The 24,002-nt window shown below is 41.9% G+C and overlaps 1 protein-coding gene and 3 non-coding genes across 4 annotated transcripts; 2 read left to right on the forward strand and 2 right to left on the reverse strand.

Annotated features, from left to right (window-relative positions):
• Positions 1 to 23: 23 nt before the first annotated feature.
• TRNAG-GCC (transfer RNA glycine (anticodon GCC)) lies at positions 24 to 94 on the reverse strand. Its single transcript has one exon. It is a non-coding gene; the product is annotated as a tRNA-Gly (tRNA).
• Positions 95 to 786: 692 nt separating this feature from the next.
• HSPA6 (heat shock protein family A (Hsp70) member 6) lies at positions 787 to 3,069 on the forward strand (the record flags this gene model as incomplete). Its single annotated transcript, XM_067710739.1, is given in 3 exon segments — positions 787 to 1,170; positions 1,173 to 2,102; positions 2,104 to 3,069. Coding segments are annotated over 3 exon segments (2,127 nt in total), but the record flags the coding sequence as incomplete, so codon positions are not given.
• A 3,585-nt stretch (positions 3,070 to 6,654) lies between these two features.
• On the reverse strand, positions 6,655 to 6,737 carry TRNAL-CAG (transfer RNA leucine (anticodon CAG)). The gene has a single exon. It is a non-coding gene; the product is annotated as a tRNA-Leu (tRNA).
• Positions 6,738 to 7,406: 669 nt separating this feature from the next.
• On the forward strand, positions 7,407 to 7,478 carry TRNAG-UCC (transfer RNA glycine (anticodon UCC)). The gene has a single exon. It is a non-coding gene; the product is annotated as a tRNA-Gly (tRNA).
• Positions 7,479 to 24,002: the final 16,524 nt, after the last annotated feature.

Raw genomic sequence — 24,002 nt, forward strand, 5'->3', positions numbered from 1 at the left:
TAGCCTGGAAGAAAGAAATACACTGCATTGGCCGGGAATCGAACCCGGGCCTCCCGCGTGGCAGGCGAGAATTCTACCACTGAACCACCAATGCCCCTAGCAGTAACGCAGCTCAGAGTGCCATCTTTTAAAGTCGTCTCTCGCCCTAGTTTCCTTCCAGAACAGAAATCGGGCCACCCCTCTTAGCCACAATTTCGAAAACACTGCCTTTAGGTTTCAAAACAACAACAACATAATAATTAAGCCTTAATCAAAAAAACTACTATTTAACCCCCTGCCTCGAGGCCATGACTCTATTCGCGTGGTGACATGCTTTCCGGCTCTTCTCGAGCCGCTGGACTCTGATCAGCCCTCTTGAACCACCCAGAGGAATAACTGTTTTCTTGAGAAGTTTTTGCTTTACCTGAATTCTGCCCCAACCGCTCGCCCTTAGAACAAGCCGGAAGAAGCTGGAACTTTCTCTGCAGCTCTGAGTCTGACGCAGCTGGGGCCGCCCCTCCTTGCACGGCACCATCCGCCCGAACCTTATCCCGGAGTCAGCCCGGCGCCTCCTGGGCTGTCAGCCGGAGCGGGGGGCCGGGCGTCTCTGGGCTCGCCGCGAAGGCGCTGGAAGGTTCGCGTCGGCGGGGGCGTGGGTATGGCGGGCCTCCGGCAACCGGATAAAAAGCTCGTGGAAGCGGAGCCGAGCAGATCCGAGCTGGGCAGGCAGGAGAGTCGCACCGCTGAGCGCACCTCCACGGCTGAGCCGCTCGAAGTTCCGCAGACTCCTGCATTTGAATCGGTATCACACTCGTCCCAGAAGTGCGAGAAGCCACAGCCACGTCCGCTGCAAGGGAAGTGGCCATAGGCATCGACCTGGGCACCACATACTCATGCGTGGGCATGTTCCAGCAAGGCCGGGTGGAGATCCTCGCCGACGACCAGGGCAACCGCACCACCCCCAGCTACTTGACTTTCACCGACACCGAGCGTCGGGTGGGCGATGCGGCCAAGACCCATGTGGATCTGAACCCACACAACAGAGTGTTCCACGCCAAGTGACTGATCGGGCGCAAGTTCGCAGACCCCACTGTGCAGTCGGACATGAAGCACTGGCCCTTCCAGGTGGTGAGCGAGGGCAGCAAGCCCAAGGTGCGCGTGTCCTACCGCGGGGAGGACAAGGCGTTCTACACCCCGAGGAGATCTCGTCCGTGGTGCGGAGCAAGATGGAGACAGCGGAGGCGTACCTGGGCCAGCCCCTGAGGCACGCTGTAATCACGGTGCCCTCCTACTTCAGCGACTCCCAGCGTCAGGCCACCAAGGACGCGGGTGCCATCGCGGGGCTCAACACGCTGAGGATCATCAACCAGCCCACGGCGGCTGTCACGGCCTATGGCCCGGACCGGCAGGGCGCCGGAGAGCGCAACGTGCTCATTTTCGACTTGGGTGGGGGCACCTTCCACGTGTCGGTCCTCACTATCGACGCCGGTGTCTTTGAGGTGAAGGCCACGGCTGGAGACACTCATCTGGGTGGAGAGGACTTCGACAACCGGCTGGTGAACCACTTCGTGGAGGAGTTCCGGCGGAAGCACGGGAAGGACTTGAGCAGGAACAAGCGGGCCCTGCGCAGGCTCTGTACAGCCTCTGAGCGCGCCAAGCGCACCCTGCCCTCCAGCACCCAGGCCACTCTGGAGATCGATTCCCTGTTTGAGGGCGTAGACTTCTACACTTCCATCACTCGAGCCTGCTTTGAAGAACTGTGCTCGGACCTCTTCTGCAGCACCCTGGAGCCGCTGGAGAAGGCCCTAAGGGGTGCCAAACTGCACAAGGCCCAGATCCCTGACACTGTCCTAGTGGGTGGCTCCACCCGCATCCCCAAGGTACAAAAATTCCTGCAGGACTTCTTCCATGGCAGGGAGCTGAACAAGAGCATCGACCCGTATGAGGCTGTGGCTTATGGGGCTGCTGTGCAGGCAGCAGTGTTGATGGGGGACAAGTGTGAGAAGGTGCAGGATCTCCTGCTGCTGGATGTGGCTCCCCTGTCCCTGGGGCTGGAGACAGCTGGTGGGGTGATGGCTACGCTGATCCAGAGGAATGCCACCATCCCGGCCAAGCAGACCCAGACTTTTCACTACCTATTCAGACAACCAGCCTGGGGTCCCGATCCAGGTGTATGAGGGTGAGAGGGCCATGACTAGGGATAACAACCGGCTGGGATACTTTGAGCTCAGGGGCATCCCTCCTGCCCCACGTGGAGTCCCCCAGATCGAGGTGACTTCTGACATTGATGCCGGTGGCATCCTGAGTGTGACAGCCACTGACAGGAGCACAGGCAAAGCTAACAAGATCACCATCACCAATGACAAGGGCCGGCTGAGCAAGGAGGAAGTGGGGAAGATGGCTTGTGAGGCTGAAAAGTACAAGGATGTTCAGGATGAGGATGAGGCCCAGAGGGACAGGGTGGCTGCCAAAAACTCTCTGGAGGCCTATGTCTTCCATGTGAAGAGCTCTTTGCAAGAGGAGAGACTTAGAGACAAGATTCCTGTAGAGGACAGGTGCGAAGTACAAGACAAGTGTCAGGAAGTCCTTGCTTGGCTGGAGCACAACCGGTTGGCAGAGAAAGAGGAATATGTGCATCAGAAGGGGGAGCTGGAGCATATCTGTCACCCCGTCTTCTCCAGGCTCTACGGGGGGCCTGGTGTCCCTGGCGGTAGCAGTTGTGGATCTCAAGCCCGACAGGGAACCCCCAGTACTGGCCCTGTCATTGAGGAAGGAAGTCGATTAAATGGCCCCTCCTGGCAAGGCAGCTGTGACTGTAAGGGCTGGGCTTGTGGACTTTCTAGACTGTCTACTATGATCCTGCCTATCTTGAGGGGTGGGAGTGGAGGAGAACCTTGCCCCCAAACAGGGAGTTTTATTGGTCAGTATGTTTTATAACTGAGGTATTTGCCAGTTGACTTTTAAAAAATCTTCTCCTACTTCAGACAAGCAGAAGTAATCATTATGAACATTTGTGTGGCACTTTATCACTGCTTTTATCTACATTTAATGTATTTTGTTACTTGCATGTATGGATTTTGTTATGTGAAATAAAAGAGCTAAATAAACTTTTAAAGTTTCTTCTTAGTTTTCATTCTATCCAATTAAGTAGATGAAGGGGCAGGGCTATCAGAAGCAGAAAATGTTGAGCTGGGTGCTGAAGGAGGGATGGGAAGAAAATTCATGAGGCTGTGTGCATGATTTCTATAAGGGAAAACAAGACAAGAGGAAGAATTTGAGGCAGGCACATTGAGATAGTATTGAAATGAGGTCAGACAGGAGAGAATTGTGACACTGTGTTAAAAGAGGGAGGGAGGTGGAGCTGGAAAAGCAGAGAATGAAGAGAAACGTAAGCCCTAGCAAGACCCTAAAATAAAAATTCTGTATTAGGAGCCCAGTTTAGTTTGTCAGTCTGTGTGTCCTAACACACTACCAAAGAGTTTATATGCTAATTATCTGCCTCTAATAATGTGACCTTATTCATTGTTCATTAGAGGGCAGACCCCAAGTCTTGGACTCTGGGGAATATGTTAGACTGAGAGGGTAAGTCTAGTGGTGTAATTAAAGTTATTATTATCTTATCTATGTGAGAGAAATAGCATGGCCCCATCTGCTTTCTCCTGATGAGCCCTAGGATGATGATGATGATGACAATGGCAATTGTGTAGCAAAATGGCTATATTGGAACCAGAAGGCTTAGGTTTTCAGTGCTGTTACTTTATCTACTCCGCAAGTTAAACTCTCTGAGCTTCAGTTTTCCCTTCTATATAATGGGGATGATGATGAAATAGTACCTCAGAATTGTTATAAAGGTACAATTAACTAAATATGTGAGGAGTGAAGAAGAATGTTAGGCATATAGTATATGAGCAACAAATATTAGCTATCACTACTTATTATTAATTGATTGTCACCTATGTACCAGGTACTTGATTATACAATGTAATCATCACAGCAACATCACCTTTTGAAACTGAGGATCTGGAGGTTAAAAGACATTAAACGATTACTCAAGGGCCATAGCTATTAAGTCGGGGAAGGGGGGTGGTGGGGAGAGTTGGAATTAAGAGCCCTGTCCTACCTGATTCTAGAGCCCATACATTGTCACCTCACAAACAGGCCGTAACTCCACTTATTACCAGATCTTCACCCAGATGTTGTGAAATTGTACATATTATTCCTTTAGAACACAGTTGGATGCTGAGCCCTGAGAGAAAAAGTATACTTTATTGTATACTTACATTATCCATTAAGTGAATATGTGTTTTTTATAGCAAGTGACTAAACCTGGGAAATATCCTAAGGCTCAACTCTATTGCCAGTTAAATTACATATAAGAGAAGGATAAATTTGTGTAAGTTACTTCCCAATCAGCCCAATCCACACTGTACCTCTCCCACGTGCAAAGAGAGATTTATTTTTATCTCAGAAAAGAAGGCAGCCTTGGTTAGAGCAATGGTACGTTATATTTAGCTAAGGGTGATTTCTTGCAGGTGGAGAGGTTGCAGTAACAACCCATTTGTCCCCTGGTTGTCATTTCACATTTTTAAGTGCTTTTTCCTGCGCCTGGCCTAAGTCCTATGCCAGCTGGCTTCCCGTTGAAGGACCCTGCAAAAAAGAGATGATGTCACATACACATTCTGTATTATACTTTCCCTTTCCTGAATTTCCTTCCAGCTTCCAACATTGACCATCCCAAACTGTTTGTAACTTCTCAAGCAGAATGATGGCACCTACAGGGTTTAGACTGTTTCCTAGCATTTCAACAATCTCTCTCTCTCTCTCTCTCGTTAAAAACACACACAGTATATAAGAAGGAGAATTTCATTGTGCTTAGTTGTCAAAACACTTCAGATCTTCTCATTTGGATGGTATCTATTTTTCTACAGAGGGATTTAAACAAACCACTTTATCTACTTTTAAATGATTGTTGATGCTTTAGATTCTTTGGGGATTGTTTCCTGTTAATAGGCATCTAAATGTCATTGTACTGTGTGTGTATATATATATATATAGTCTTAGTTCGATTACTGTAATCACAGCTATGCGTGATTACAATAAAAATATTAGAACAAATTAAATATTTGTTCCCCAAAATATCAGAACAAATTAAATCAAAATATATGCCCATTATTAAAAAATCATATCTTGCTACAATCCTTCTAATGAAAAACAAGCAGTCTTGGGAATTCCCTGGTAGTCCAGTTGTTAGGATTCTGTGCTTTCACTGCCATGGCAGGGGTTCAATCCTTGGTACGGGAACCAAGATCCCACAAGCCTCATGGGGTGGCCAAACAACAACAAGAACAAAAAAAACCCAGCAGTTTCTTGCCCCACACCCAAGTGCTACTCCTAACAGGCAACCACTTTCAAGTTTTTTTTTTTAAGGCCTTTTTATTTTGCAATAATTTTAGACTGAGAGTTGTAAAGATACTACAGAAAGTCACTGTATATACTTCATCCAGCTTCCCCTAATGTTAAGGGGATTTCATATTTTTCCACTAATGTTCTTTTACTGTTTCAGAAGCCAATCCAGGTTAACTCGTTGCATTTTGTCATCATGTCTACCCTACAATCTGCAACAGTTTCTTAATCTTCTGATGTTTTTCAAGACCTTCACATTTTGAAGAGTACTGGTTAGGTATATTTGGTAGATTGTCCCTCAATTTGGGTTTGTCAGTTTTCTCATGATTACAGTGGGCTTTTGGGGAAGTATACCACAGGGAGAAGTGCCCATCTTATTGTATTATATCAGGAGGTATGTGATATCAATGTGACTTATAAATGTGGGGATCTTATAAAATGTAGATTCAGTAGGTCTGAGGTACAGCCTGAGATCTGTATTTCTAATAAGCTGCTAGGTCATCTCAATCCTCACAACAATTCTATCTCTACTACAAGCAAACTAAGGCTCAGAAAAGTCAAATACATTTCCCAAGGTCGCAGCCCAGTAAATAACAAAGAATGTAGTTTGTCTGGTGAGCTTTCATTAACCAACCTAAGGATCCTTCCATCCTCATGCTTATGGACCTCACACATTCAGCCTCTTCGGACTGACAGTTCTTCCCTCTTCCGGAAAGCACAAGATTTTTCTATAAATCAGCGTCTCCCAAATTAGAGAGTAGCTTGTTTGCGGTCTTCAAGAAAAAGTTCTTGAAACAACTCCATGAGTTTACCTTTGCTCTCTAATACTTTCCCCCGTTTGGTGTGTTGATTTCCTTTCCGGGTCTTTGAGGACCCAGCAAACGTGCTGAATTAGAATTGGTGGTGGGAGCTGGCCCGGCGAGATGCTGGGGAATCCGAGTCTCATCAAAGTTTGACACTGCAGTCTGAGCATGAAAAGACTCAGGTCAGTTACAGCAAGTTTAGGGATCTGGGTTGAGGGCTTTTCCTTGTTCAGGGAAGTCTTGTATCTACATGCAGTAAATAGGCACTGAGAAACCGGAGTGTAAAGGAAAGAAAAAAATTTTTTGTAGTTAGGGATAGATCTAAATAGATTCAGTTTCATAGTCAAAGCGAAGCACAACCTTCCTGTGTAGATAGGCAGCATAGAAAGGTGTTTATTAATCAATACTCCTTTCTCCACGAATTCAATCCTACTTCTATGTTGGAAAAAAGTGAATAAAACATATATGTTGTCAGAAGTGGGATTCGAACCCACGCCTCCAGGGGAGACTGCGACCTGAACGCAGCGCCTTAGACCGCTCGGCCATCCTGACACGTGAAAAGAAACGTTTCTATTCCCTTCTAAGATTGTCAAACACCGCGGTAGCATGATGTTGAACTATATCAATGCTGTTTGCTGTTTATTTAAATAAACTTAGAATTCTCCCTGGACTTCTTCGCAAAACAGGAAAAATAAAACTGCCTCCGACTCCTATCTCTTACTTCTTCATAATCCTAAACTGTAAAGATCCATTTCCCCAGTGTCCCTTCGAGCGCTCCTCTCGCTCCTTCTCTCGGGGGACCGAGCCACACCAGGGTGGACCCGCTTGCTGGCCGGTCTCCCTCGAACCCTCCGCCCCAAATCGCCGTTACCGAACCCAACACTCGGTAGATCCAGTGCTGGGGCGCGCCAAGCGGCGGAGCTGGGAGCGCGGACGACAGAAGGCGACGGGGGAGAAAATTCCCCGGGCCGAGCGAGGCATTGGCTTTCCCTCCGGGCTCCGCGTCTCCAGCCCTCCGGCTCCGGGCGCCGGGTGGTCTCTGCGTTCCCGGCCCCGCGTCGTTAGTTGGCGGGGCCGACTAAGAGGAGTAAGGACGGGTCTATCCTCACCGAGCAAAGGTTTTGTGTGCCTTGGGATCTCGGATATAAAGCAATACCAAAAGCCGTGACATCATGGCCAGTAGTATACTTATACATATAATTCAGAGGTTGAAGTGCGACCGCGTTGGTGGTATAGTGGTGAGCATAGCTGCCTTCCAAGCAGTTGACCCGGGTTCGATTCCCGGCCAACGCAACTTATGTTTTCTCACCCTCAGCAAGTTCCTGAAAAGAGCGAGAAATAGGGCGTGCAATACATTTTTAAAGCTTGAGAGAAACTGGGAACTGAAACTAAGAACTGCAGCGAAACCTCCCTTTCTCCCCTGACCTCGTTATATACCCTGGGGGCCTCATTCTCTGCCCAGCAACATTTTGGAGGGATTAGATTCTAAAGGCATTCTTTCCTCTCTTACCTTCCCTCCTAACTTCCTTTTTTTTTTTTTTTTTTTACATCTTTATTGGAGTATAATTGCTTCACAATGGTGTGTTAGTTTCTGCTTTATATCAAAGTGAGTCAGTTATACATATACATATGTTCCCATATCTCTTGCCTCTTGAGTCTCCCTCCCTCCCACCCTCCCTATCCCACCCCTCCAGGCGGTCACAAAGCACCGAGCTGATCTCCCTGTGCTATGCGGCTGCTTCCCACTAGCTATCTATTTTACGTTTGGTAGTGTATATATGTCCATGCCTCTCTCCCGCTTTGTCACAGCTTTACCCTTCCCGCTCCCCATATCCTCAAGTCCATTCTCTAGTAGGTCTGTGTCTTTATTCCTGTCTTTCCCCTAGGTTCTTCATGACATTTTTTTTTTCTTAAATTCCATATATATGTGTTAGCATACGGTATTTGTCTTTTTCTGATTTACTTCACTCTGTATGACAGACTCTAGGTCTATCCACCTCATTACAAATAGCTCAATTTCGTTTCTTTTTATGACTGAGTAATATTCCATTGTATATATGTGCCACATCTTCTTTATCCATTCATCCGATGATGGACACTTAGGTTGTTTCCACCTCTGGGCTATTGTAAATAGAGCTGCAATGAACATTTTGGTACATGATTCTTTTTGAATTATGGTTTTCTCAGGGTATATGCCCAGTAGTGGGATTGCTGGGTCATACGGTAGTTCTATTTGTAGTTTTTTAAGGAACCTCCATACTGTTCTCCATAGTGGCTGTACCAATTCACATTCCCACCAGCAGTGCAAGAGTGTTCCCTTGTCTCCACACCCTCTCCAGCATTTATTGTTTCTAGCCTTTTTGATAATGGCCATTCTGACCGGTGTGAGATGAAACCTCATTGTAGTTTTGATTTGCATTTCTCTAATGATTAATGATGTTGAGCATTCTTTCATGTGTTTGTTCGGGACTGCCATCCTTTTTAAACTGCCAACTTGTGAGAAATCTTTGGTATCTTCTGGATTCTGCGATGTCTTGTCTGAAACTCAGCCTCGGAAGGGGGCCATGGATTTATATCTGCGAGACTCATACAGTAGCTACAAGCTCATGGGCACTTGAAACTGGCGGGTGCGTCTGAGGAACTGCATCTTTTCCCCCCAAATCTCCCAATTCATCACACCCCCACCCCCACCCCCCGCCGCTTTCCCCCCTTGGTGTCCATACGTTTGTGCTCTACATCTGTGTCTCAATTTCTGTCCTGCAAACCGGTTCATCTGTACCATATTTCTAGGTTCCACATATATGCGTTAATATACGATATTTGTTTTTCTCTTTCTGACTTACTTCACTCTGTATGACAATCTCTAGATCCATCCACGTCTCTACAAATGACCCAATTTCGTTCACTTTATGGCTGAGTAATATTCCATTCTATATATGTACCACATCTCCTTTATCCACTCGTCTGTTGATGGGCATTTAGGTTGCTTCCATGACCTGGCTATTGTAAATAGTGCTGCAATGAACATTGGGGTGCATGTGTCTTTTTGAATTATGGTTTTCTCTGGGTATATGCCCAGTAGTGGGATTGCTGGATCATATGGTAATTCTAGTTTTAGTTTTTTAAGGAACCTCCATACTGTTCTCCATAGTGGCTGTATCAGTTTACATTCCCACCAACAGTGCAGGAGGGTTCCCTTTTCTCCACACCCTCTCCAGCATTTGTTGCTTGTAGATTTTCTGATGATGCCCATTCTAACTGGTGTGAGGTGACACCTCATTGTAGCTTTGATTTGCATTTCTCTAAAGATGTTGAGCAGCTTTTCATGTGCTTCTTGGCCATCTGTATGTCTTCTTTGGAGAAATGTCTATTTAGGTCTTCTGCTCATTTTTGGATTGGGTTGTTTGTTTCTTTAATATTGAGCTGCATGAGCTGTTTATATATTTTGGAGATTAGTCCTTTGTCCATTGATTCGTTTGCAAATATTTTCTCCCATTTTGAGGGTTGTCTTTTCGTATTGTTTATGGTTTCCTTTGCTGTGCAAAAGCTTTTAAGTTTCATTAGGCTCCATTTGTTTATTTTTATTTCCATTACTCTAGGAGGTGAATCAAAAAAGATCTTGCTGTGATTTATGTCAAAGAGTGTTCTTCCTATGTCTTCCTCTAAGAGTTTTATAGTGTCCAGTCTTATATTTCGGTCTCTAATCCATTTTGAGTTTATGTTTTTGTATCGTGTTAGGGAGTGCTCTAATTTCATTCTTTTACATGTAGCTGTCCAGTTTTCCCAGCATCACTTATTGAAGAGACTGTCTTTTCTCCATTGCATATCCTTGCCTCCTTTGTCATATATTAGTTGACCACAGGTGCGTGGGTTTATCTCTGGGATTTCTATCTTGTTCCATTGATCTATGTTTCTTTTTTTGTGACAGTACCATATTGTCTTGATTACTATAGCTTTGTAGTATAGTCTGAAGTCAGGGAGTCTGATTCCTCCAGCTCCGTTTTTTTCCCTCAAGATGCTTTTGCTATTCGGGGTCTTCTGTGTCTCCATACAAATTTTAAGATTTTTTGTTCTAGTTCTGTAAAAAATGCCATTGGTAATTTGATAGGGATTGCATTGACTCTGTAGATTGCTTTGGGTAGTATAGCCATTTTCACAATATTGATTCTTCTAATCCAAGAATGTGGTATATCTCTCCATCTGTTGGTATCATCTTTAATTTCTTTCATCAGTGTCTTATAGTTTTCTGCATACAGATCTTTTGTCTAGGTAGGTTTATCCCCAGGTATTTTATTCTTTTTGTTGCAATGGTAAATGGGAGTATTTTCTTAATTTCACTTTCAGATTTTTCATCATTAGTGTATAGGAATGCCAGAGATTTCTGTGCATTAATTTTGTATCCTGCAGCTTTACCAAATTCATTGACTAGCTCTGGTAGTTTTCTGGTGGCATCTTTCGGATTCTCTATGTATAGTATCATGTCATCTGCAAACAGTGACAGTTTTGCTTCTTCTTTTCCAATTTGTATTCCTTTTATTTCTTTTTCTTCTCTGATTGCCATGGCTAGGACTTTCAAAACTATGTTGAATAATAGTGGTGAGAGTGGACATCCTTGTCTTATTCCTGGTCTTAGAGGAAATGATTTCAGTTTTTCACCATTGAGAATGATGTTTGCTGTGGGTTTGTCATATATGGCCTTTATTTTGTTGAAGAGAGTTTCCCCTATGCCTACTTTCTGCAGGGTTTTTATAAATGGGTGTTGAATTTTGTCGAAAGCTTTCTCTGCATCAATTGAGATGATCATATGGTTTTCTCCTTCAGTTTGTTAATATGGTGTATCACATTGATTGATTTGCGGATATTGAAGAATCCTTGAATCCCTGGGATAAATCACACTTGATCATGGTGTATGATCCTTTTAATGTGTTGTTGGATTCTGTTTGCTAGTATTTTGTTGAGGATTTTTGCATCTATATTCATCAGTGATATTCGTCTGTAATTTTCTTTTTTTGTAGTATCTTTGTCTGGTTTTGGTATCAGGGTGATGGTGGCCTCATAGAATGAGTTTGGGAGTGTTCCTTCCTCTGCAATTTTTTGGAAGAGTTTGAGAAGGATGGGTGTTAGCTCTTCTCTAAATGTTTGATAGAATTCACCTGTGAAGCCATCTGAGCCTGCACTTTTGTTTGTTGGAAGATTTTAAATCACAGTTTCAATTTCATTACTTGTGATTGGTCTGTTCATATTTTCTATTTCTTCCTGGTTCAGTCTTGGGAGGTTATACCTTTCTATGAATTTGTCCATTTCTTCTAGGTTGTCCATTTTATTGGCATAGAGCTGCGTGTAGTAGTCTCTTAGGATGCTTTGTATTTCTGCAGTGTCTGTTGTAACTTCTGCTTTTTCACTTCTAATTTTATTGATTTGAGTCCTCTCCCTCTTTTTCTTGATGAGTCTGGCTAATGGTTTATCAATTTTGTTTATCTTCTCAAAGAACCAGCTTTTAGTTTTATTGATCTTTGCTATTGTTTTCTTTGATTCTATTCCATTTATTTTTGCTCTGATCTTTATGATTTCTTTCCTTCTGCTAACTTTGGGTTTTGCTTGTTCTTCTTTCCCTAGTTCCTTTAGGTGTAACGTTAGATTGTTTATTTGAGAGTTTTCTTGTTTCTTGCGGTAGGCTTGTATAGCTATAACTTCCCTCTTAGAACCGCTTTTGCTGCATCCCATAGGTTTTTGATCGTCATGTTTTCATTGTCATTTGTCTCTAGGTATGTTTTGATTTCCTCAGTGATTGCTTGGTTATTTAGTAATGTACTGTTTAGACTCCATGTGTTTGGGTTTTTTCCTTTTTTTCCCTGTAATTGATTTCTAATCTCATAGCATTGTGGTCAGAAAAGATGCTTGATATGATTTCAGTTTTCTTAAATTTACTGAGCCTTGATTTGTGACCCCAGATGTGATCTATCCTGGAGAATGTTCCCATACACACTTGAGAAAAAAGTGTAATCTGCTGTTTTTGGATGGAATGTCCTATAAATATCAACTAAATCTATCTGGTCTGTTGTGTCATTTAAAGCTTGTGTTTCCTTGTTAATTTTCTGTTTGGATGATCTGTCCATTGGCGTAAGTGAGGTGTTAAAGTCCCCCACTATTATTGTGTCACAGTCGATTTCCTCTTTTATAGCTGTTAGCAGTTGCCTTATGTATTGAGGTGCTCCTATGTTGGGTGCATATATATTTATAATTGTTATATCTTCTTCTTGGATTGATCCCTTGATCATTATGTAGTGTCCTTCCTACTCTCTTGTAACATTCTTTATTTTAAAGTCTATTTTATCTGATATGAGTGTTGCTACTCCAGCTTTCTTCTGATTTCCATTTGCATGGAATATCTTTTTCCATCCCCTCACTTTCAGTCTTTATGTGTCCCTAGGTCTGAACTGAGTGTCTTGTAGACAGCATATATATGGATCTTGTTTTTGTATCCATTCAGCAAGCCTGTGTCTTTTGGCTGGAGCGTTTAATTCATTCACGTTTAAGGTAATTATCGATATGTATGTTCCTATGACCATTTTCTTAATCATTTCGGGTTTGCTTTTGTAGGTTCTTTTCTTCTCTTGTGTTTCCCACTTAGAGAAGTTCCTTTAACATTTGTTGTAGAGCTGGTTTGGTGGTGCTGAATTCTCTTAGCTTTTGCTTGTCTGTAAAGCTTCTGATTTCTCCATTGAATCTGAATGTGTAGGTTCTTCCCTTTCATCACTTTAAGTATATCATGCCACTCTCTTCTGACTTGTAGAGTTTCTGCTGAGAAATCAGCTCTTAACCTTATGGGAGTTCCCTTGTATGTCATTTGTCATTTTTCCCTTGCTGCATTCAATAATTTTTCTTTGTCTTTAATTTTTGCCAGTTTGATTACGATGTGTCTCGGTGTGTTTCTCCTTGGGTTTATCCTGTATGGGACTCTCTGTGCTTCCTGGACTTGGGTGGCTATTTCCTTTCCCATGTTAAGGAAGTTTTTGACTATAATCTCTTCAAATATTTTCTCGGGTCCTTTCTCTCTCTCTTCTCCTTCTGGGACCCCTATAATGTGAACATTGGTGTGTCTATGTTGTCCCAGAGGTCTCTTAGGCTGTCTTCATTTCTTTACATTCTTTTTTCTTTGTTCTGTACCATGGCAGTGAATTCCACCATTCTGTCTTCCAGGTCACTTATCCGTTCTTCTGCCTCAGTTATTCTGCTATTGATTCCTTCAATGTATTTTTCATTTCAATTATTGTATTGTTCATCTCTGTTTGCTTGTTCTTTAATTTCTAGGCCTTTGTTAAACATTTCTTGATCTTTGCCTCCATTCTTTTTCCGAGGTCCTGGATCATCTTCACTATCATTATTCTGAATTCTTTTTCTGAAAGATTGCCTATCTCCTCTTCATTTAGTTCTTTTTCTGGGGTTTTATCTTGTTCCTTCATGTGGTACATAGCTTTCTGCTTTTTAATTTTGTCTATCTTTCTGTGAATGTGGTTTTCGTTCCACAGGCTGCAGGATTGTAGTTCTTCTTGCTTCTGCTGTCTGCCCTCTGGTGGATGAGGCTATCTAAGAGGCTTGTGCAAGTTTCCTGATGGGAGGGACTGGTGGTGGGTAGAGCTGGCTGTTGTGGAATTGCATTTTTAAGTCTATTTAATTGAAATTAATTAATTGAAATTAATTAATTAATTGAAATAAATCGACGTAAAAATAGAAACAGATACTCAATCCAGCTATTGCAGAACGTTTAAGTATGTTAGGAACAGCTTTCATATGTAAATCCACTTTTTCAACTGTAAGTGTCATGAAATCTAAATATTAATCAAGTTTTTCCAATGAAAATTTAACATCTATGTAGAAATGTGCTGTCTGTAAGTGTAAAATACTTACCGGTTTGAAAACTAAGAACAACAACAAAATCTAATTAATATTTGTGTATTAGTTACATGTTGAAATAATATTTCATAATATTGGGTTAAGTCAGATATATATTTAAAATTATCACCTGTTTCTTCTTACTTTTTACTGTGGCTATTAGAAATTTTAAACTACCTGTGGAGCTCCCATTATGCTTCAGTTGCAACGTGACAGTCTAGATACAGTAAAATAACAACTTGACCAGCAACCAACCGTCTTTCAAGGAATAAATTGCTATGGCAGTTTAGAAGTAACTTCCTAAGCAATGATTTTAAACCCTCTACTGTTGTTTTCCTCGTCGGCATACTGGTGAGTGGCCTGGCATGGCCTGGCCTGGCTTCTCAGGTAGGAGATTGGTGTTCGATTCCCAGATGGGGAGATAGAAGAACTTCTTTGTTCTCTCTCACTGCCGAGACAAAAACTAATCTTAAACAACTTTGGGTTCTCTCCAAGAGAACGTCTCTTGCATGTGAATTTCCTGGATGGTGGGCAAGAGTACCAGTAGGTATTGTTGTTTTGACCCTGGTTCTGCGTTAACTGCATTGGATCATTAATCCTGCAATCACGTTTCCACCTGATCTGCTGGTGAATGGGCCTACCACTGAGTGTATCTTTTCCCATCCCCATTATTTCCTGCTGCCCTCTGGAAGAGCAACCCAGGATTCAGGCTCTGCCTTAAGCCCTGTATTCCAGATTCCACCTTTCCTTATCTTCTCCTTCTCCTTGTTATAGACGATTCTCTAGGCGCTCCTTCTTTCTTCCTCCTGTGTATATTGCTATTCAGTAGGGGACAGCCTAAATTCTCAAGCCCACACTCTTTCTACTGCCATACCACATGAAAGTATGCAACTTTATGAAACAACCTCCCCTACAAGGGGTGATGAGGAATAAACGAAGATTTTATGTCTAAACCAGATACAGAGAAATGAGACATTGGTCTGACAATCAGAAGACCTGTTTTTTTTTTTGTTTGCTTGTTTGTTTGTTTATCACTAACGAATGGTTTGCTTTTTTGCAAGTCATTTAACTTCTCTGGGCTGCGGTTTCTTCATCTGTAAAATGGAGGAGCCAAAGTACAGTTGTTGTTTTTTTTGCGGTACGCGGGCCTCTCACTGTTGTGGCCTCTCCCGTTGGGGAGCACAGGCTCCGGACGCGCAGGCTCAGAGACCATGGCTCACGGGCTCAGCCGCTCCGCGGCATGTGGGATCTTCCTGGATCGGGGCACGAACCCGTGTTCCCTGCATCGGCAGGTGGACTCTCAACCACTGCGCCACCAGGGAAGCCCCAAAGTACAGTTTTTGAGACGCTTTGCAGCCCTAGAGTCCTTCGAAGTAGTGCCTTGCACTAGCACCTGGTACATAGTATATGCTAATTTTTAAAAAAGATAATATTTTTTCCTGAATATAAGGGTAATATATAGTCCTTATAGAAAATATGGAGAATAAGCAAATCACGAAGAAATAAAAGGCACCCATATTTTCATCATCCAGGAAATCCTTATTAATATTTTGCTGTATGTTTATCTCTGGCATTTTTAAAATGCAAGGTTGGAATCATACGGTACATACTGTTTTTTTAAGCTACTTGAATGTTTACTTAAACATGTGAATATTTCTATATTTATTAAATATTAGTCTGAAACATTACTTTAATGACTTCATTGTGTTATACCATATGGCTGCACCGTAATTTTTTTAATCTCCTATTTTTGAACATTTATGTCATTTCCAGTGTTTTGTCCTCCTCTGGTGGGGCAGTTCTTGAAATCTCTGCTCAGTAGTCTTTTAGCCTTCCAGGTATTATTTTCACCCTGGCCTCCCTCAAATCAGTACATATCAGGTTCAAGGGTGAGCCAAATATCTGACAGGTGATTCATTTGTGGATTTGCTTTTCCCTAATGATGCTCCCTCCTTTCTGAAATTTACTCCTTTAATTTCCAGCCAATTTGGCAGCTCTAAACTCTACCCTGATGCATGAGGTATAAGACTGGTTTTCAGCATGAGTTTATATGCCTGAGGGTTTGACTGGTGAGTGCCCTCAGAGTGAAGATATTACACATTGTGGTTACTTCTTCCAAGGCTTGAATCCTCTTTATTTTCTATCTAGTTTAATTGCTCTTCAGTGCCTTCAAACAGATTGTTTTTTAAATATTTTGTCCAGAATTTATCACTGTTATCTGTGGAATGGTTAGTCCTATGAAAACTATTCTTCCATTATGGAAACTGGAATTGCTTTTAAATTTTATTCATAATGTTTGAAGTTCAGAAGTTTCTAATTTCATGTAGTCAAATATTTTTCCTAGTAGTTTCTTTCTTAACTTTTTATATACATAGAAAAGTCTTTCCCACCCCGATATCAGATCAGTTTTTAACCTTTATTCTCTCATAGTAATTTTGTTCGTTTTTACTTTTTGGCATTATCTCTTTAATACTTTTTGAAATTATTTTGAGATATAACATAAGTAAGTCCATACCTCTACCCATCCCTCCACCTGATGGTTCTCTGTTCAATTTATCCGATAGCCCACCCCCCAATCACTGATTTGAAATCAGTGATTTGACATTGTTGATGTGTACTAACCCATCCATCCTCCTCAAACAAAGCAAAACAAAAACTCTGGGACATCCTTGACTCCAGCCCCAGCTTGGATCCATGAAACAAGAAGATATCGAGCTTCCTTTTGGATCTTGTAGTTGATTGTGAGTCAAAGGCTTACACTCTTTTACTCTGCTGTCCTTTGTGTCATTTCCTGCACATGATTTTTGATATTCAGCTATGTGAGTGATGTCCCGCTCTGATTTCCAAAACAGTTTGACAGCAGACCCACCTTGGATCATGAGTTGTTAATCACGAATCCAGGAGGTTGCAAGCTTTCTCTTAGATATTGAGGATGATTGGGATGACACAAACTTTTCTCTATTACACTGATTGGATCTTTTCCACAGGAATTTGGGAGGAGGAGTCCAACACAAGGACTTGGAGCCCTTTCCCCACCCCCCACAGGTTGTCATTTATGAACAAAAACATGCACAGACCCTTGCCACAGCTTATCACACCATAACCACATCCGTAGCCCACTACTACCTAGTTCTTTAGAGCTTTCGATCCCCTCAAACCCTAAAAGTCCCATACTGAGGGTGGAGCTGGGAAGTCTGTTTGCTTTTATTTTAATTTGGCGTTGATCTTATTTTTATTTTTGCTTTTTCAGTTTACTCACTGCAGTGGATATGTGGATTGATTTGTTCAACACCTATTCCAATGGCATTCTGGCATTGTTGTAGTGGCCTGTGCTGTAGTGGCTGGAAAGCCGAACTATATTTTCTAGGTTCCTCTGCAACTGGGGTTCCAGATATGATTTACTTTCACCAAACAGATATACTTTAGTGAGATTTTGATTTGGAGCGGAGTTACATGGGAGAGAGGCAGGAATATAATTTTGCTGATATAAATAGTGGCTAATACTGCTTTGTTATAGAACTAGAGATTGTGAAAGCTTTTAAATTTATTTTGCAGCAGTTTTTACTGTATAGTGTGGTAGTCCAATATACAGAGTAGTTTTGGGGGAGTTATTCCTGGAAGTCGGCCTGGAGTCTGTTTTTTCAGTTTTCCCAATGCCTCATTAATTATCTGTACCCCTCAATAAATACTTTGTATTTAAACAAGCTAGAGTAGATTATCTTGTTTGCAATTAAGAACTCTATGTGCTCATCTTTGAATGAGAGTAATCTAAGTAATCTATCTAGATCTGGTGTTTGTCCATAAATATGGGGATAAAGTCTTTTGGCTTCTCTCTCATTGTCCACTTAAATGCTATTATTTTCCTCCAGATCATTTTTTTTGCGGTACGCGGGCCTCTCACAGTTGCGGAGCACAGGCTCCGGACACGCAGCTCACGGGCCCAGCCGCTCCACGGCATGTGGGATCTTCGCGGACCGGGGCACGAACCCGTGTCCCCTGCATCAGCAGGCGGACGCTCAACCACTGCGCCACCAGGGAAGCCCCTTCCTCCCAGATCTTAAGCAGAAAGGCTAGTTTGTATTAACAAAGATTAAATTTTAACAAAACAATTCACACAAAACAGCACATTATAAATATAAAATGTAGAAAATAATAAAATGAGCATCTCTGTATTTCAATACCCTGCTCAAGAAAGAAACAGAACAGAAGAAGCCTTCTACGTTTCTCTCTTTGATGCATTTCTCTCCTTCCCAATAAGGAGTCTTATTTTGGATTTTATATTTATTATTCCTTTGGCTTTTATAAATTTCACTACATGTGTATGTGTTATCAAATAATATATTATTTGTATTTTCACACTTTTAAAGTTTATACAACTGGTAGCAGGTGGTATGTATTCTTTTGCAACTAGCATTTTTTCCAATTACTTTTATGGCATTCATTTATGTTGAAACACCGAGCTAGGAATGGTATTCTGAAGATTTAAAACAGTTACAAGAATATACGTTTCAAATATTCTCTATTATTCTTTAATTATATATATAGATAAGTGTGTTTGTGTATCTTATAAAACTAATTTCCGGGTAATGTAAGGGCAAACACTATGTTAAATCTTTTTACTCATCTCCAAATTAGCTGATTTTAATAATTGTTGGTTTCGTTTTATACAGCTGTCACTAGATAAATGATGCCGCTACCTGAGCCCTGGTTTAACATAGGAGAAATCCATCAAATTCCTCCAATCCCTTTCCAATAAATTGATAGTCATTAGGTAACTTGTCTCAATAAGCAGAAAACTTTTTCCTAAAATTAGGAAAGGATGGGTGTTGATACTGAATCCCTTGTCATCTTCTGTGGAACTAACAGCAATTTTATTAACATTTTTTTCTAGCCTTTAAAATATTGTCTAAGGTTTTATATATCTGTTATCTGTATTATACAAAAATCATTTATTGGAATGACATGTATAATTAGGTTGACCTCAGCCATTCAGGCTGGATGAGGCAACATAATGTGGTGGTTAAGCACATGGGCTCTGTGGTACTTCCTGTGTTTGAATCTTGGCTCTCTGTCTCAGTTTCCTCATCTGTAAAAGGGGATAATGATGATAATTACAATTCCCAAATGAGTTAATAAATGTTTAGAATGGTGCCTGGCAATGCACAAGCATTAATTATTCATTTTATTACTAAAACAAATTTTAATGCCCATGGTGGGAGGATGTTTGGGATTAAAAAACAAAAACAAAAACAAAACCTCGTCACAGGAAAGGAAGGTGAAATAAAACATGGATGGAAAAAGAGAACAAGTGCACCTCAGTCATCCCTTAGCCCCCGATTTTTCTTATGCTCCAGTGCCAGAGTGCCAGCAGAGGCCACAACACCTGGCTGATGCCTTCATTGTGACCTATTACTGCCTGCCTGCTCTCTCTGTTATTCCCTGACTCTCTTGGCGCCAAGATTGCGTGGAGGCTGCAGTTCCCACAAGTGGCCACAAACAAGGGTGACTACAGAGGTGTATTGAGTAGTGGTGGGTAGCCACTGTCTTGGGGGGCCAAACACTGGGCACTTATTAACTGGACCATGGTTCAGGTAGCCCTGTCCTGGGAGACGTACAGGGACAGGGACCTATATCCAGGACCTGCAGTAGGCTGGCTTAAATTAGACCTGCAGGTTGGGAGGCATTGAGTAGCCTCCTTGGAAGTGACTGCCTACAGTCACTTAGAGTTGGCTAGCAGTGTTATGGGGTGGGTTTCTGGGGTGTCTAGGGAGAGCCAAAGCAGAACCCAGAGGATGATTCTTTCTGAGGGGTCAACTGGTGTGGCACTGACCACTCAGAATAGTTACTAGCTATATATTTCCCTCATTGTAACAGGACTAATTGCATTTCAGAAGTTTTCTGTTGTTTTTTTCCTAACAGATTTAACAGAAAATACTGTTTAACACATATGCTAAACATTGATGGTTAGTACAGTATTCCTTTTCCCAAGTGCACATGTAAAACCTTGAGCATTTGATAATTCTGGTATGTTATATTTTTATTACTACTCTCTAAGTATTTTTCAATTTTCATTCAATTTCTCTTTGATCCTTGAGTTATTTAAAAACAGGTGTTTTTAAAATTTCCAAATACGTGAGGTTTTCAAGAGTTATTTTTTGTACAGTAATTGCTTTCTGAGTTAAACTTCATTCTGTTCAAAGATACATATGTAGTAGTGCCAATTCCATGAGTACGTTAAAACTTGTTTTATGGACTCATACGAAGTCAATTTCCATAAATATTCCAGGTACATTTGAGAAGAAAGTATAACCAATAATTATTGGTTGCAGAGTTCTCTCTCTATATATATATCTATTAAATCAAGCTTGTTAACTGTGTTTATATGCTTTTATTTCCCTTCTGCTTGACCTATCAAATGCTGAGAGAAGTATGTTGAATTCTCCCACTGTGGTGATGGATTTGTCAATTTTCCTCTAGGTATAATAATTCTTGCTTTTATATTTTAATGCTATTTTAATAGATACATATGTGTTTAGAATTATTATATGTTCATCGTGAGTTTAATCTTTTATTAGCATATGGTGACCATCTTCATCCCTAGTAAGGCATTATTTCTTAAACTTTATTTTGTCTGATATTATTGATATATAGCTATATACCAACTACCAACTTTCTTTTCGTTAGAATATTCCTGACATATCTTTAGCAATTCTTTTACATTCAGTCTTTCTGTTTATGTTTTAATGTCATTCTTCTAAACAAAATAAAATGTATTTTAAAAATCCACTTTTGTCTTTAACTGGCAAGTTTTCTCCAGTTATATTTATTGTGATTGCCGATATAGTTTAGATTTATTTACCACCCCATTTTGTACTTTCTTTTTGCCTCAGTTTTTCTTTGACTCTTTTCTCCCCCTTCTTTTGGATTGCTGTAATGTGTACATGCAAAGTGAAGCATAGGAAATATATGTATATTTAGAATAAACTTGAAAGTTATTTTAAGTTTTTGCAGCCAATCCAATAAAGGAGATGAAGATGAGAGTAGTGACCCCCAAACTTGGACTTCACAGAGGAGTAAAAATTTCCCCCAAATGCTGGTGACCAACATAGGGTTGCTAACTTTTTATTTTGCCAAGTTAGGAAATTGATAAAACAGTCGCAGCCACATCAACTATCATCTATCCTCATCATAATTTTATAAAAGAAAGGACATTTAAAAACAAAAATTTAAAGTGTGAAAAAGCAATGCCAGCTTAGAGGTCATTTAGCAAACTTATCTGAGATACACACACACACACACACATATATATTTATGCACATACATCTCTATATTTGTGTGTATTCTCATTTCACTGGAAACATTGAAAACTTTGACCTGCACCTAAACTGGAACCCACTAATTAAGAGGATGGCGGTGCAGAAGGAAGAAGAAGGTTCTATGTGGAGGGTTCAGAGGCGCCCTGGGGCTTGGGCAACAGAGAAAATGGCTGCTTACGTGTGCTTGGGTGCGGCCAGGAACCGGTGTGGTAGCTGGGTTGGGTATGCCTGGGGTGGAGGTGATGTGATTGACGAAGCCCGTGGCTGTTAAGAAGAGAACAAAGAGAGGAACTTCTCTCTAAGCTGTAGACAAGAGGAGAAACTTATTAGGCCCAGCACTGACCAGGATCCCTAGGTTGATTATGTTGGAAAAAGGGCCTCGGGCAGTTGGATATGGATTATGTCAGAGTGAAAGTCCTTAAATTACAGGCATTTATAAATCCTGTGTCCTGTCTGGGTGCCTAATATGCTAGTAGAAACCTTTCAAAACAGCTGGGGTTGAAGATTAATTTTGTTATGTTACGCTTCCTTACTTAGATATAACATTTTGCCGGACATGATGGGACATGTGATGCAGTATTTTAAAATTTCACAATCATAAGCTTATTATAAGTTAACACTCGCGCACGTACACATGAATGCATCAATTGTCTAGGTTAGCAAAAAAGTATATTGATATACTTCTCAGAGCAAAATCAAGTGAACTCGTGAACCCACAGAGAGCATTCATTTTGGGTTCCCCAAAGACCCTTCGTTCATTCGTTCTCGGCTGCTCTCGTTTTCTTAGCATCTTCCGGGTAGAAAGTGAGTTCTGTCCCAGATCTTAGCAGGTGCTAGCGCAGGTCCTAGGGGAAAAGACCCGTTTCTCTCGGGGCTACTAAGTGTCCTGGTGCGCTGGGACGTGATGGCTCCACCGGTTCCTATGGCAGCCTCAACCAGAGTACTTTGAAGACACGGAGAACACTACGGGGTTATTTGTCAGTAAACTAAAGTTTGCTGTCTGTCTCTGTGGCGCAATGGGTTACTGCGTTTGGTTGTTAACTGTTAAAGTTTGGTGGTTCGAGTCCACCCAGAAATGAAACCTCTGCCGTTTTGAATCCCGGGACTTGTTAGTGTCACTCCACTCGGGTTCCGTCCACCCTACCACGTGTTCTGCTAAAAGTTTCGAGTCTACGTGATTAAGGTTGCAACTAACAGTACAATTTTTACTTGCTCAAGTAAGGTTCTACTAAAATTGCATCATGAAACTGATGCTTTAAAAATACTTACCAGCCAGAGGAAGTGAGTATTTGTAATCCCAAACTGAAATCTTTTACCCAACATCTGCCTGCCTTGCCTTTGTACTTGTATTTCCTAACTTGTGAAATGGGCGTTTCCAGACCCTGGGCCCTTAGTCATGCTACGTCCTGCTGGTTTCCAATTTTCGGAGAATCTACCTTCTTAATATCTGAATAACCGTCTTCCTCTTCAGCCTGCTGACATTTACTTCCTCAATACTTATCCCTTTGGTTACTGCAATAACTACCTAGCCGCCTAGGCAGTTTCCTGTCTTCAGCTGTCCTCTCCTTTCCAGCCTCCAGGTAGCTGCCAGAGAGGCTTTCTTTAGAAAAGACCTGTTTAAAATCCCTCAATGGCCTGCAGGGTAGACTACAACCTCCTTAGCTTGGAAGGCAGTGCCTTTCATAATCTGGCCCCTGAACTCTCTCCTCTCCTTCACTGACTCTTTAGACTTGAACAGAACCAAACTACTTTCTTGACCCCCTTCTCTGGCTTTTGAATCTTTGCCCATATGGGCCTTCAGTGCTTCTCCTTTTTGCCTGGCAAACTCCTAGTCATCCATCACCACAACACCAAACATTAAGCCTCTTTTCTGCAGCCCTTTCTTCATTCTCTCTCTTTTTTTTTTTTTTTTGCGGTACGCGGGCCTCTCACTGTTGTGGTCTCTCCCGTTGCAGAGCACAGGCTCCGGATGCGCAGGGTCAGCGGCCATGGCTCACAGGCCTAGACGCTCCGCGGCATGTGGTATCTTCCTGGACCGGGGCACAAAGCCGTGTCCCCTGCATCGGCAGGCGGACTCTCAACCACTGCACCACCAGGGAAGCCCCATTCTCTCTTTATTTACGTGTTTTTTTTTTTCTCACTAAGAATGAAAGCTCCTCCAGGGAATGACCCTGGGTCGTTCATCTCGGTATCTTCAGCACCTAAACTCAAGCTTGGCACATGGTAAATACTAAATAAATGTGAGCTGAATGTTCAGCATTTCCAAATGCCCTTGTCTGATGTCTGAATCTCATCTAATATTCCTATACCAAGCTTGAATTGTCTTGGCATAAAGCTCATAATTGACACAATTAGGCTGTCCAGATACCTCTGCCCAGGCCCCACCTCCTTCCTAGCTCTTTCCTGCACCATGCTCTAAAACTACCTCTAATTCTCATTCATCCTCCTATCCAATACCACCTATGAAATTTTCCCTTTGCCCCGTTGTCCCAACAAGATTTGGTGAATTAGCAAGCTGACTACTTCATATGAGTTGTGGTGAGATGGTTGCTGAGACGAGAGGGGTTCCTCATCAACCCAAACTAATCCCTATGTAACCGAAAGTGGG

The sequence above is a fragment of the Pseudorca crassidens genome, chromosome 2, assembly GCF_039906515.1.
Source record: "Pseudorca crassidens isolate mPseCra1 chromosome 2, mPseCra1.hap1, whole genome shotgun sequence".
Taxonomy (NCBI): Eukaryota; Metazoa; Chordata; class Mammalia; order Artiodactyla; family Delphinidae; genus Pseudorca; species Pseudorca crassidens.